Source organism: Zosterops lateralis, assembly GCF_965231275.1.
Source record: "Zosterops lateralis genome assembly, chromosome: 24".
Lineage (NCBI taxonomy): Eukaryota > Metazoa > Chordata > Aves > Passeriformes > Zosteropidae > Zosterops > Zosterops lateralis.
Window position 1 is genome coordinate 5,135,045 of NC_139784.1, and position 12,228 is coordinate 5,147,272.

General features: G+C 60.3%; 1 protein-coding gene and 1 long non-coding RNA gene across 3 annotated transcripts in view; both read right to left on the reverse strand.

The window, feature by feature from the left end:
* Positions 1-459: 459 nt before the first annotated feature.
* On the reverse strand, positions 460-950 carry LOC310918656. Its single transcript, XR_014591706.1, has 3 exons — positions 741-950; positions 667-703; positions 460-550 (listed from the first exon to the last, which is right to left on the reverse strand). It is a non-coding gene; the product is annotated as an uncharacterized lncRNA (long non-coding RNA).
* A 176-nt stretch (positions 951-1,126) lies between these two features.
* Positions 1,127-12,228, reverse strand: part of LASP1 (LIM and SH3 protein 1) — a 40,153-nt gene continuing 29,051 nt past the window's right edge. Inside the window, exons 4-8 of one of the 2 annotated variants that reach the window (XR_014591705.1) lie at positions 8,169-8,276; positions 4,348-4,507; positions 3,536-3,636; positions 2,208-2,659; positions 1,127-2,032 (exon numbers count right to left, since the gene is read on the reverse strand). Coding sequence is in view for 1 of the 2 variants with exons in the window: in XM_083877585.1 (XP_083733711.1) it covers positions 2,486-2,659; positions 3,536-3,636; positions 4,348-4,507; positions 8,169-8,276 (543 nt within the window). In the remaining variant the exon portion in view is untranslated. Of the gene's footprint in view, positions 2,033-2,181; positions 2,660-3,535; positions 3,637-4,347; positions 4,508-8,168; positions 8,277-12,228 lie in introns of those variants that run through there. The other variant, XM_083877585.1, reaches the window with a different exon arrangement.

Consider the following 12,228-nt stretch of genomic DNA (forward strand, 5'->3'; position numbering starts at 1 on the left):
TTCCCAGACACGAAGGTGATGGAGAGGATCCAGCAGGGAGGGGAGGCTCCCCCTGCCCGTGTTGTGCTCCCTGTTTTAGCACCAGCTGGGATTCCCAGCCCGGACAGCCCCCCCTGTGTCACCCAAAATTCCCTTTTCCCGCTGGCTCTGCCCCTCTGTGCCGGGGGGAAGGGACGTGTCCCCAACAGGGCCCTGGGATGTCCCACGAGGCCACTTTGGTCCCTTTATTCCTGGTTTTCTTGTGGGAATAACAAAGGTGGAGCTTCCCCTGGGAACATCCACAGTGCAGCCACGGGGACACCCCACTGTCCTTGGGGACACCCCTGCTGTCCCCATGTCCTGCTGTCCCCATAAACACCTCCACTGTCCCCAGACTCTGCTGGGCATGGGGACACTCCTGCTGTCCCCAGGGTCACCCTGCTGTCCCCATAAACACCTCCACTGTCCCCGGGGACACCCCCACTGTCCCCAAGCCCCGCTGAGCATGGGGACACTCCCATGGTCCCAGGGGTCACCCACTGTCCCCATGTCTTGCTGTCCCCAGGCTCCACTGGGCATGGGGACAACCTCACTGTCCCCAGGGACATCCCCAGTGTCCCCACGCTCTGCTGGGCATGGGGACACCCCCAGCGTCCCCAAGGACACCCCTGCTGTCCCCATAAACACCCCCAGTGTCCCCAGACTCTGCTGGGCATGGGGACACCTCCACTGCCTGCAGGTCCTGCTGTCCCCAGGGACACCCCCAGTGTCACCAGGGACACCTTCATTGTCTCCAAGGACACTCCCACTGTCCTCAGCTCCTGCTCAACAGTCACTGTCACAGCCCCAGAGGTCACTGGCACAGCCCTGGGGACACTGTGAGAGCCCCAGGGGACACCGGGGACACCGTCACAGCCCCGGGGACACTGTGACAGCCCCAGGGGACACAGGGGTCACTATCACAGCCCCAGGGTCACAGGGGACACTATCACAGCCCCGGGGACACTGTGAGAGCCCCAGGGGACACTGGGGTCACTATCACAGCCCCAGGGTCACAGGGGACACTATCACAGCCCCAGGGACACTGTCACAGCCCCAGGGGACACTGGGGTCACTGTCACAGCCCCAGGGTCACTGTCACAGCCCCAGGGGACACTGGGGTCACTGTCACAGCCCCAGGGGACACCGTCACAGCCCCGGGGACACTGTGAGAGCCCCAGGGGACACTGGGGTCACTGTCACAACCCCAGGGTCACTGTCACAGCCCCAGGGGACACTGGGGTCACTGTCACAGCCCCAGGGGACACTGTCACAGCCCCAAGGGACACAACCCCCCACTCAGGGACCCCCCAGAGTTTCCCGCTCCTCCCTCCCTGCCCAGTTCCAGTTTTACCCGTCCCCGCCCCGGGGGAGGAGGAGGGCACAGGGATGGCCTTTTGTTTGGTTTGAGGTTTTGGTCCGTGGTGCCATCCCAAAGTGGTCCCAAAAAGCCGCCACCAGCGCTGGTGCCTGGGATGTCACATCACCCCGGGGACAATCACCCGGACACGCCCAGGGTGGGGACAGCGCTCAGCAGCAGAAAAGCAGGAAAATTCTGGGAGGGAGGAAAAGGATCCCCCGGGGGGGCTCATCCCAATTCCAGGGGGTTCATCCCAGTCTGAGGGGGCTCATCCCAGTTCCAGAGGGGCTCATCCCAGTCCAGGAGAGCTCAGCCCAGTTCCAGAGGGGCTGATTCCAGTCTGGGGAGCTCATCCCAGTTCGAGAGGGGCTCATCTCTGCTCCAGGGGGTTCAGCCCAGCCCAGCAGCCCGCAGGAACAGCCCCAGGGCTGCAGGGACAGGGATAGAGCAGTGCCCAGGGCAGGAACAGCCAAAACCTCCTCTGGGACTGCCCAGAGGCCGGAATGTTGAGGAAACAGATTTTCATGGAGGTTTTAACTGAACATTTTCCTGCTTTGAGGACTGCAGGGAGCAGAGACTGAAGGGAAGCTGAGCAGGAGAGCCGGGAGTTGCTCCAGGAGCCCGGGCTGGAGCAGGAGGAGCTGCCCACCCACCCTGAACCCCCTTGGGATGAGCTGGAGCAGGAGGAGCTGCCCACCCACCCCTGAACCCCCTTGGGATGAGCTGGAGCAGGAGGAGCTGCCCACCCACCCCTGAACCCCCTTGGGATCAGCCCAGAGCAGGAGGAGCTGCCCAAGGAGCTGGGGCTGGAGCAGGAGGAGCTGCCCACCCTGAACCCCTCGGGATGAGCCCCCCTGTCCCCTCCGCACCCCACAGCGGGAATTCTCTCCCTCTCCCTTTTTTGGGATCCCAGTGGCTCCGGAGTTCTGAGGAGGGACAGAAACAAGGTCTGATCTTCACCCCACAACCCCCACAGAGCAGAACCAGACCCGGAGGTGACACAGCGGTGACACAGAGAGGACAGAGGAGAGGACACGGCTCCCAGGGCAGGGAGGTGACAAGTGACACGCAGACACACACACAGAGGGGACAGGCGGGTCCCAGGGCTCAGATGGCCTCCACGTAGTTGGCGGGGAGCATGCCCGTGTCCCCCGTGCGCTCCACCGTGCCGTACATCCAGCCGTCGTCGATCTGCTGCACGTTGATGATGGTGTCGCCGTCCTGGAACGACACCTCGTCCTCGTCCGCCGCGTTGTAGTCGTAGACGGCGCGGAAACGCTTCTGCGGGGACACGGGGGGACAATGTCACAGCTCTGGGGACACTGAACAGCCCCAGGGGACACCAGGGTCACTGTCACAGCCTCAGAGGACACTGAACAGCCCCAGGGGACACGGGGGGACAATGTCACAGCTCTGGGGACACTGAACAGCGCCAGGGGACACTGAATAACCCCAGAGGACATGGGAGCCATGGCATAGCACAGGGGACACTGAACAGCCTCAGGGGACATGGGGGGACGTGGCATTGGCACAGGGGACACTGTCACAGCTCCAGGGGACACGGGGGGACATGGCATTGGCACAGGGGACACTGAACAGCCCCAGAGGACATGGGGGTCACTGTCACAGCCTCAGGGGACACTGAACAACCCCAGGGGACACCAGGGTCACTGTCACAGCTTCAAGGGACAGTGAACAGCTCCAGAGGACACTGGGGTCATGGGACAGTCCCAGGAGACACAGGTCACTGTCACAGCTTCAGGAGACATGGGACAGCCCCAGGAGACATGGGAGTCACTGTCACATCCCCTCCCCAAGGACAGAGGGGTCACGGCCCCTCCCTGGGGACAGAAGGGTCACTGGCACAGCCTGGGTGGGACAGAAGGGTCACAGACACAGGCCGAGGGGACACAGGGATCATGGCACCCGCCCCAGGGCCAGCTCAGAGCACGCTGGATCCGGGCAGTTCTCAGTGCCAAATCCAAGCCCCCAACCCCTTCCAAAGGACTTTTCCTGGGGCTGGGGGAGCAGAGGGATTCCCCTGGGGTGGGAATTGAGGGGCTGGGGGAGGCAGAGGGACCCCTGGGGTGGGAATTCGGGGATTGAGGGAGCAGAGGGATCCCCAGGGTGGGAATTTTGGGGTCTGGCTGCACTCACCCCCCCTCCAGGCGGGGCGTTGCGCTGGGACGAGGCCGGGGCCGCCGGCTCCTTGTAGCCGTAGGATTGGGATGGAGGAGGCTGCTGCTGCTGCTGGTAAACTGTGGGGAAAGGAACTGTGAGCTGGGATGGGCAGGGAGAGGGGAACTGTGAGCTGGGATGGGCAGGGAGAGGGGGGATCCTGAACTGGGATGGGCAGGGAACATTGGATCCTGAACTGGGATGGGGAGGGAAAGGCAGAAGCATGAACTGGGATGTGGAGGGAAGGATGATTTCAGGAATTGGGATTTGGCTGGATCCTGAACTGGGATTTGGGTGGATCCCAAACTGGGATTTGGGTGGACCCATGAACTGGGACGTGGAGGGAAAGGTGGATCCTGAACTGGGATGTGGAAGAAAGGATGGTTTCAGGAACTAGGTTTTAGGTGGATCCCAAACTGGGATGTGGATGGATCCATGAACTGGGATCTGACTGGATCCTGAACTGGTATTTGGGTGCATTCCAAACTGGGATTGAGGTGGATCCTGAACAGCGACTGAGGTGGATCCAAGAACAGGGATTTGGGTGGATCCATTAATTGCGATGTGGAGGGAAGGATGATTTCATGAACTGGGATTTGGCTGGATCCATGAACTGGGATGTGGGTGCATTCCAAACTGGGATTTAGGTGGATCCACGAACTGGGATGTGGCCAGATCCCAAGCTGGGATGTGGAGGGAAGGATGGTTTCAGGAACTGGGATTTGGGTGGATCCATGAACTGGGATGTGGCTGTATCCCAGGCTGGGCTGTGGGGTGCAGAGGATCCTCACCATTGGCTGCGGGCTGGCCGTGGTGTGGCTGGTGCTGCTGGTGGGGCTGCTCAGCTCTGCGGTAGCCGCCGCTCTCCGGGGAACTGCGGCGCTCCGGCTCCGAGCCCTCGCTGGGGCTGGGGCCCATCCGGCTCCGCTCAAACTCCTCGTGGTATTTGATCTGCAGGGCAGGGGACAGGTCACAGCTCGGCCTGGAGCAGCTTTTCCCAGGGCTGGGACAAGGAAATGGCCCCAGGAGAGGTTTGGATTGGGAATTCATGGGAATTCCTGCGGGAAAGGGAGTCAGGGCTGCCCAGAGGAGTCACCACTGTCATATCATGGCCCTGGAAGGGTTAAAAACCCTCCTGGATGTGGCACTTGGGGCCTGGGCTGGTGCTGAGGGCACTGCTGGGCTCAAGGGCTTTTCCAGCCTGCAGGATTCCAGGATCCTTCACCTCATCCCAGCTCAGCTCTGTTGGACACCCCAGAAAATCCTGGGGGCTCCTTTTCCCACCCCAGAGCACACAGGGACATCTGGGGGTGTCTGTCCCAAATCCTGGGGGCTTCTTCCCCCACCCCAGAGCAGTCTGAGGCACAGGCAGGAGATTTCGGTGGCCTGTGGGTGGGATGAGGAATTTTTTTGGGATGAGATTCACCTCCCAAACCACGGGAACACGCAGCAAAAAATCCCCTTCAGGAATTTTTGGAGTGCAAGCCCCAGTGCCAGGGGGACGGAGGGCACCCCAGGGCGGGCAGGAAGGGAAGGGTTAACCCAACCACGGGGGCAGTGAGGGTGAAAAATGACCAATTAAACCGCTGCTGTTAATGAGTACATTCCCTCCGGGAAGCACCTGGAGCCTGGGAATGTCCCCTGGTTAAACAGTGACACAGTGACGGGCTGGAGGGCACCGGGAGCAGAGAGAGCCCGGGGGCAGCAGCCCCTGCCCTGGGAACAGCCTGGGAATGGGAAACAACCCCGGGAACAGCCCCGGGAATGGGAACAGGGATGGGGACAGCCCCAGGGACAGGGACAGGCTCGGGATCAGCCTCCAGGAAGGTTCAGGAGCAGGGACAGCCTCAGGAACAGTCAGAGTGACAGGGACAGCCCTGGGAACAGCCTCGGGATCAGCCCCAGGAGCAGGGACAGCCCCAAGAATAGCCTCAGAAACATGAACAGCCCCAAGAACAGCCTCCAGGAAGGTTCAGGAGCAGGGACAGCCTTGGGAACAGCCCCAGGGACAGGGACAGAGAAAGCCTCTGAAACAGCACCAGAGGCAGAGACAGGGACAGCTCTGGGATCAGCCCCAGGACGGGCTCAGGAGAAGGAACAGTCTCAGGACCAGCCCCAGGACGGGCTCAGGCCGTGCCCAGCCCCATTCCCAGGGGGGATTTCCCCACCTGCCCCAAGCACCGAGGCCGTTTTGGGGCCGGGCTGGGCTGGCCCCACCGTCCCTGTCCCCAGATTGGGAACACTGTCCCCACTGTCCCTGTCCCCGGATCGGGAACGTCGTCGGGGACAGCCCCGGGGTCCGTGTCCCTGCTAAAGTGGGTCACGGCCAGCCCGGGCTGACAGCCAGACACTGCAACCGCCTGCCAGAGCCTGAGGGGACTGGGGAGAGTCACCGGGGCCGGGACAGAGCCTGAGGGGACCGGGCAGAGCCACCGGGGCCGGGACAGAGCCTGAGGGGGCTGAGAAAAGTCACCGGGGCTGGGCAGAACCACCGGGGCCGGACAGAGCCTGAGGGGGATCCAGACAGAGCCTGAGGGGGACCCGGCAGAACCACCGGGGCGGGCAGAGCCTGAGGGGGACCAAGGCAGAGCCTGAGGGGCAGGAAAAGCCTGAGGGAACCCAGGCAGAGCCTGAAGGGGGACCCGGGTAGAACCACTGGGGACCGGGCAGAGCCACCAGGACTGGGACAGAGCCTGAAGGGGACCCAGGACAGAGCCTGAGGGAAGCCAGACAGAGCCTGAGGGGCCCGGGACAGAGCCTGAGGGGCCTGGGGAGAGTCACCGGGGCCAGGCAGAGCCTGAGGGGACTCGGCAGAGCCCGAGGGGGCCAGGACAGGGTCACCGGGGTGGCAGAGCATGAGGGGGCCGGGAGACTCACCAGGCCAGGCAGAGCCTGAGGGGACCCGGGCAGAGCCTGAAGGGGGACCCGGGTAGAACCACTGGGGACCAGGCAGAGTCACCAGAGCCCAGCAGAGCCACCGGGGCCGGGACAGAGCCTGAAGGGGACCCAGGACAGAGCCTGAGGGAAGCCAGGCAGAGTCACCAGGGCCGGGACAGAGCCTGAAGGGGACCCAGGACAGAGCCTGAGGGAAGCCAGGCAGAGTCACCAGGGCCCGGCAGAGCCTGAGGGGGACCTGGGCAGAGCCTGAGGGGCAGGAAAAGCCTGAGGGGACCCGGCAGAGCCTGAGAGGACCTGGGTAGAACCATCGGGGCCGGGACAGAGTCACCAGAGCCCGGCAGAGCCTGAGGGAGACTCGGGTAGAGCCTGAAGGGACCGGGACAGAACACGAGGGGACCCGGGCAGAGCCTTGAGGGGGACTCGGGTAGAGCCACAGGAGACCCAGCCAGAGCCCGAAGGGCCGGGCAGAGCCTGAAGAGGAACCCGGACAGAGCCTGAGGGAAGCCAGGCAGAGCCACCAGGGCTGGACAGAGCCTGAGGGGAGACCCGGGCAGAGCAATGGGAATCATGGAATGATGGAACCATGGAACCATGGAACCATGGAGTCATTCAGGCCAGGCAGAGCCTGAGGGGACCCAGCAGAACCTGAGAGGGACCCGAGCAGATTCACCGGGCCTGGCAGAGCCTGAGGGGACCGGGAAGAACCACCGAGGCCGGGACAGTGTTACCAGGGTCGGGCAGAGCCTGAGAGGACCTGGGCTGCCCCAGGATTTGGGGGGACACCCCCAGATGTCCCTGTGTGCTCTGGGGTGAAGGAAGGAGCCCCCAGGATTTGGGACAGACACCCCTAGATATCCCCGAGTGCTCTGGGGTGGGGGCCAGGCAGAGCCTTGAGGGGGACCCGGCTCAGCTCTCTGCTGTCACCCCATGTCCCCAAACCCAGCCCCCAGCCCCACTCTCGGGGAGTTCCCAGCTCAGAGCTGCCCCAGGGAAAATCTTCCAGCCCGGATCCCATTCCCTGCCCAGGCTTTGGTGTTTCCATCCCATCCCGGGGGATGCCAGGAACTGCACAATGGGAGCGGAAAAAGAGGGAATGAAAATCCTCCCTTCACCTGCCCTGCTGGGGCTTCCTGGGGTTTTGCGTGAATTCCTGCTGTGGCTGCATCCCAAATTAGTCCTATAGCACCATCTCCCCCATCCCAAACCCCTTCCTGGCCTTGTGGCACCACAGAGGAGCCAGGAGAAGGGCAGGAGATGCCCAGGCAGCCAGGCTGGAGAATGATTCCAGCTCAGGATTCCACGGATTTGTAATTCTAGGAATTTGTGGTATTTGTGAATCTAGGATTCTGGGCATTTGTGACTCCAGGGATTTGTCATTCCTGGAATTTGTCATTCTGGGCATTTGTGAATCCAGGAATTTGTCATTCCAGCCCAGGATTCCTGGAGTTTGAGATCCCAGGCATTTGTGACTCTGGGGGAATTTATGATTCTGGGCATTTGTCATTCCAGCCCAGGATTCCAGGAATTTGTCATTCCAGGAATCTGTGACTCCAGGGGATTTGTGTTTCCAGGGATTTGTGTTTCCAGGCCATCTGTCACCAGCTGTGCCCTCCCAGCCCAGCCCAGCCCCAGGGAGGTCACAGCAATGTCACAGCAATGTCAATGCCACAGCAGTGTCACAGCAGTGTCACAGCGGGGATGAGGAGCCACTCACGTTGCTGATCTGATCCTGAGTCTTCTTGATCCTCTGCAGCTCGGGGGTGTCGGCCACCACGCTGAAACCCTTCCCCTTGTTCTTCTCAAACTCCTCCTTGTAGCGGATCTGGGGCACGGCAGGAAAACGGGATTGGAGCAACCCCTGACTGAGACCCACGGCCTCACCAGGGACAGCAGCTCCTGACAGGGCTCCTGCCTCACTCAGGCGGGATCCCAGTGCGTCCCTGAAAATCTCTGAGAATTCCCAGTGCATCCCTGAGCATTCCTGAACATCCCTGAACGTCCTGGAACATTCCTGAGCATGCTTGAAAATCCCTGAGCATCCCTGACTAACCCTGAGCATTCCATAGCCTCCCTGAGCATCCCTGAATGTCCCTGAGCATCCTTGAGCCTCTCTGAACATCCCTGAACATTCCCGCACATCCCTGAACATCCTTGAGTGTCCCTGAAAAATCCCTGAACATCTCTGAGCATCCCTGAAAAATCCCTGAACATTCATCAGTCTTCCTGAGCATCCCCAAAAATCCCTGAACATCCTTGAAAATCCCTGCACACCCCTGAACATCCCAGATCCTTCCTGAACATCCCAGAACACCCCTGAGCCTCATCAGTGATGGCAAAAAGGTTTTTTTCCAGGAGCTCCAACACCCAAACCACTCCCTGAGCCCACAGCTCCCATTTCTCTCTGGGCAGGAAGGGTCTCCTCTCTCTCTCTTTGGGGTCACTGGGGTTTGATTTCAGTGTCCTGTGGGGCACCATTCCCAATCCCCACGAATTCAGGGACCTGCAGCCCTCCAGGGCCTCTGGGAGGGTGACACAGAGCTGGTGACACTGGGACCACCAGCCAGCCCCAGTCTGCCCGGTGCCAGGGCTGTGGTTTGCCCTCCATCCTGGTTTTCCAGGAGGGATATTTCCCTCTGGAGAGCAGGATGCTGTCCCCAACAGAGGAGACAGGGCAGCACACAGAGCTGCTGAGCTGGGAGAATTCCAGGCTGGAGAGACAAGGAATCACTGAGCCAATCCCAGATGGGGGGGCAGATCCTCTGATAAATCCCAAATTCTCCCCCTAAATCTCACCCTGCTCCATCTTCCTTGGTTTTCCACCCTGCTGGCATTCAGGACACAGGAATTCAGCTCCACAAAACCACCATCCCCACTACAATGATGATGAGAACAATTTAATAAATTAAAATGAGCCCCACAACTCATTTTCCTCAGAGGGAGCTGCTCCCTCCATGTGCATCCAAAGGAAGGTGAAAAAACCCTTCACACATCACAGCCCAGCACATCAAACCCTCCCTGTGCTGTCACCAGAAGAGGTGACACAGAGGAGCTGGCACAGCAGGGACAGGAGTGGCAGCTGCCACCTCCTCCACCAGGAAGGGCTGTGCCCAAATTCCCCTCAGGAAAGGCTCAGAAAAGGAGCCTCAGGATGGGAGCCTGCAATTTCCCTGCCACACGTGGGCTGGGACAAGCAGCCTGTGGGCACCGAGGTGGCACTTTGGGGACACTTTTGGCCTCCCCAGGACATCATTATCCAGCAGCTTCCCGTGAGCAGGACGGGAGGCGCCTCCTTGGGACACAAATAGAGGGGACAGGGGAGGGACACGGAACTGCTGTGGTTTGGCCTAGCCTGTCACCCTGTCCCTGCAGGTGTCCCATGTCCTGTCCTTGCCATCCTGTCCCTGCAGGATCCCAGTGTCCCATCCCTGCCATCCTGTCCCTGCAGGATCCCAGTGTCCCATCCCTGCCACCCTGTCCCTGCAGGATCCCAGTGTTCCATCCCTGCCACCCTGTCCCTGCTACCCTCTCCTTGAAGGTGCCCAGCATCCCATTATTGTCATCTCATCCCTGTGGGTGTCCAGCACCCCGTCCCTGTCATCCCATCCCTGCAGGATCCCAGTTTTTTATCCTTGTCATCTCATCCCTGTGGGTGTCCAGCACCCCATTCCTGTCACCCTGCCCATATCTCTAATTCCATGCCCGGATCTCTGATTCCATTCCCAGAGCTGATCCCTGGCCACCAGCAGAGTGGATTGTCCATAAACCACAGCAGCAGCTACTCCTGGAGAGCTCCAGGAAACACAAACGTTTGGAGCTTGGGAAACAGGAGCCTCCCTTGGTGGGCAGAACAAAGGCAGAGAGGAATTAAGATCCTAATCTGGAGCGTGTTTGGGATCCACCCAGCCCCAGGCTGCTGCGGGGGATCCAGTCTGGCAGCTTCCACCTGGATCAGATTCCACCTGCATCAGCTCTGCCACGCCCCTGCCAGCTGCATTCCCCCTCTCCTGCATCCCAAGCTGATATCCCACCTCTCCTGCATCCCAAACCTCTGATATCCCCCATCCTTTCTGTGTCCTCCCTCTCCTGCATCCCAAACCTGCATCCCAAACCTGCATCCCAAGCTGATATCCCCCCTCTCCTGCATCCCTCCCCTCCCACATCCCCCCCCAGCCCCTCTGCAGGGTCTCTCCCATCACCCAAAGGTGCTCACAGAAATCACCATCATCCAGCACTCACAGAAATCCCCTCTGCTCAGAATCCTGCTGGAATCCTGCTGGGAATCCAGCCCTGAGGAGCCCCTGCCCTGACCTGCAGGAGGCTCTTTCATCCCTGAGCATTCCCAGCTCCATCCCCCAAAGCCTGGGAAATGCTGTCAGCCAGGCATGGCTGGGACAGACAGAGGACATGAGCTAAGCTGTGGTGACCAACTTGTGGAAAAACAGTCCCCAAAAGAGCTCCCCCATCCCTGCAGGGCTGTGAATCCCTGCTGGCCTCGGGAGAGCCTGGGCAGAGCACAGATCCCTCCCCTGGCTCTCCTCTAACAAACAACAACCCAGGAAAAGCCTGGAGACTCCAGCGCAGGAGCAGCAGCATCCCTGTGGTTGCCATGGAAAAGCCACGGTGTCCCTGTCATCCCTGTGTCCCTGTCATCCCTGTGTCCCTGTCATCCCTGCATGGACACAAATCCAGCCCCAGGCTGGGCTCAACTCTGAGCCTGAGCCAGGGATCTGCTGAGCCACTCCCAGAGGGAAGGGTGGGGAGAAAAGCTGAGCTTTGGGGACACAAGCTGAGCTCTGGGGACACAAGCTGAGCTCTGGGGACCCCACGGTGGCCCTGTCCCTGCCAGCTCTGCTGCAGGTGAGGCTCCCCCTCCTCCTCCTCCTCCTGGATGTATTCCCAAGGAATCAATCAGCTCTCCAGCTCCTGGCACTCTCAGGCTAATGGGAAGAGGAGGAAGGAAGGTCACGGCATCCTTCAGAGCACGGCAGGGAGGGATCTGATCCCAAAAAAACCCTGACATTGATCCAAAAAATCCAATTGGAAACAGCCTGGAAAATCCCAGGCCGCCCTTCCTCTGCCCAGGAGGGTTATCAAGCCTTGCTGACAGCACCCCAAGGCTGTCCTACTGCCCCTTTTCCAAGGAAAAAAGGGAATTCAGTGGCTCCCAGGGCAGGCTGAGCTCTGCTGGCAGACGCTGGCTCCAGCCGGGATCGCCTCTGGATGTGGATTTGTTCCGGCACAGCAAGCTCGGAGCACACGGGAGCAGGGCTGTGACAGCCCAGCTCAGCACGGCCCAGGGGCTGCTCCAGCACAGCCTCACACAGAGGCAGAGCCCAGGAAAACGTGGAATTGTCATGGCTGCATCTGTATCCCATATTTCCTGTATCCCAAACCTCCTATATCCCATATATCCTGTATCCCAAATATCCATCCCCGCCTCTTCTGTATCCCAAACCTCCTGCATCCCAAACTTCCTATATCCTATATATCCTGTATCCCCCCTCTCTCGCATCCCAACTCTCCTGTGTCCCAAATCTGCATCCCAAACCTGCATCCCCCCTTTCCTGTATCCCATATATCCTGTATCCCAAACCTCCTGCATCTCATATATTTTGTATCCCAAACCTGCATCCCAAACTTCCTGTATCCCCCTGTCTCCTGCATCCCAAACCTGCATCCCCCCTCTCCTGTATCCCAACTCTCCTCTATCATGGAATCGTGGATCCATGGAATCAGGTTAATTCAGGAACCTCCACAAGTCAGATACTCGGAGA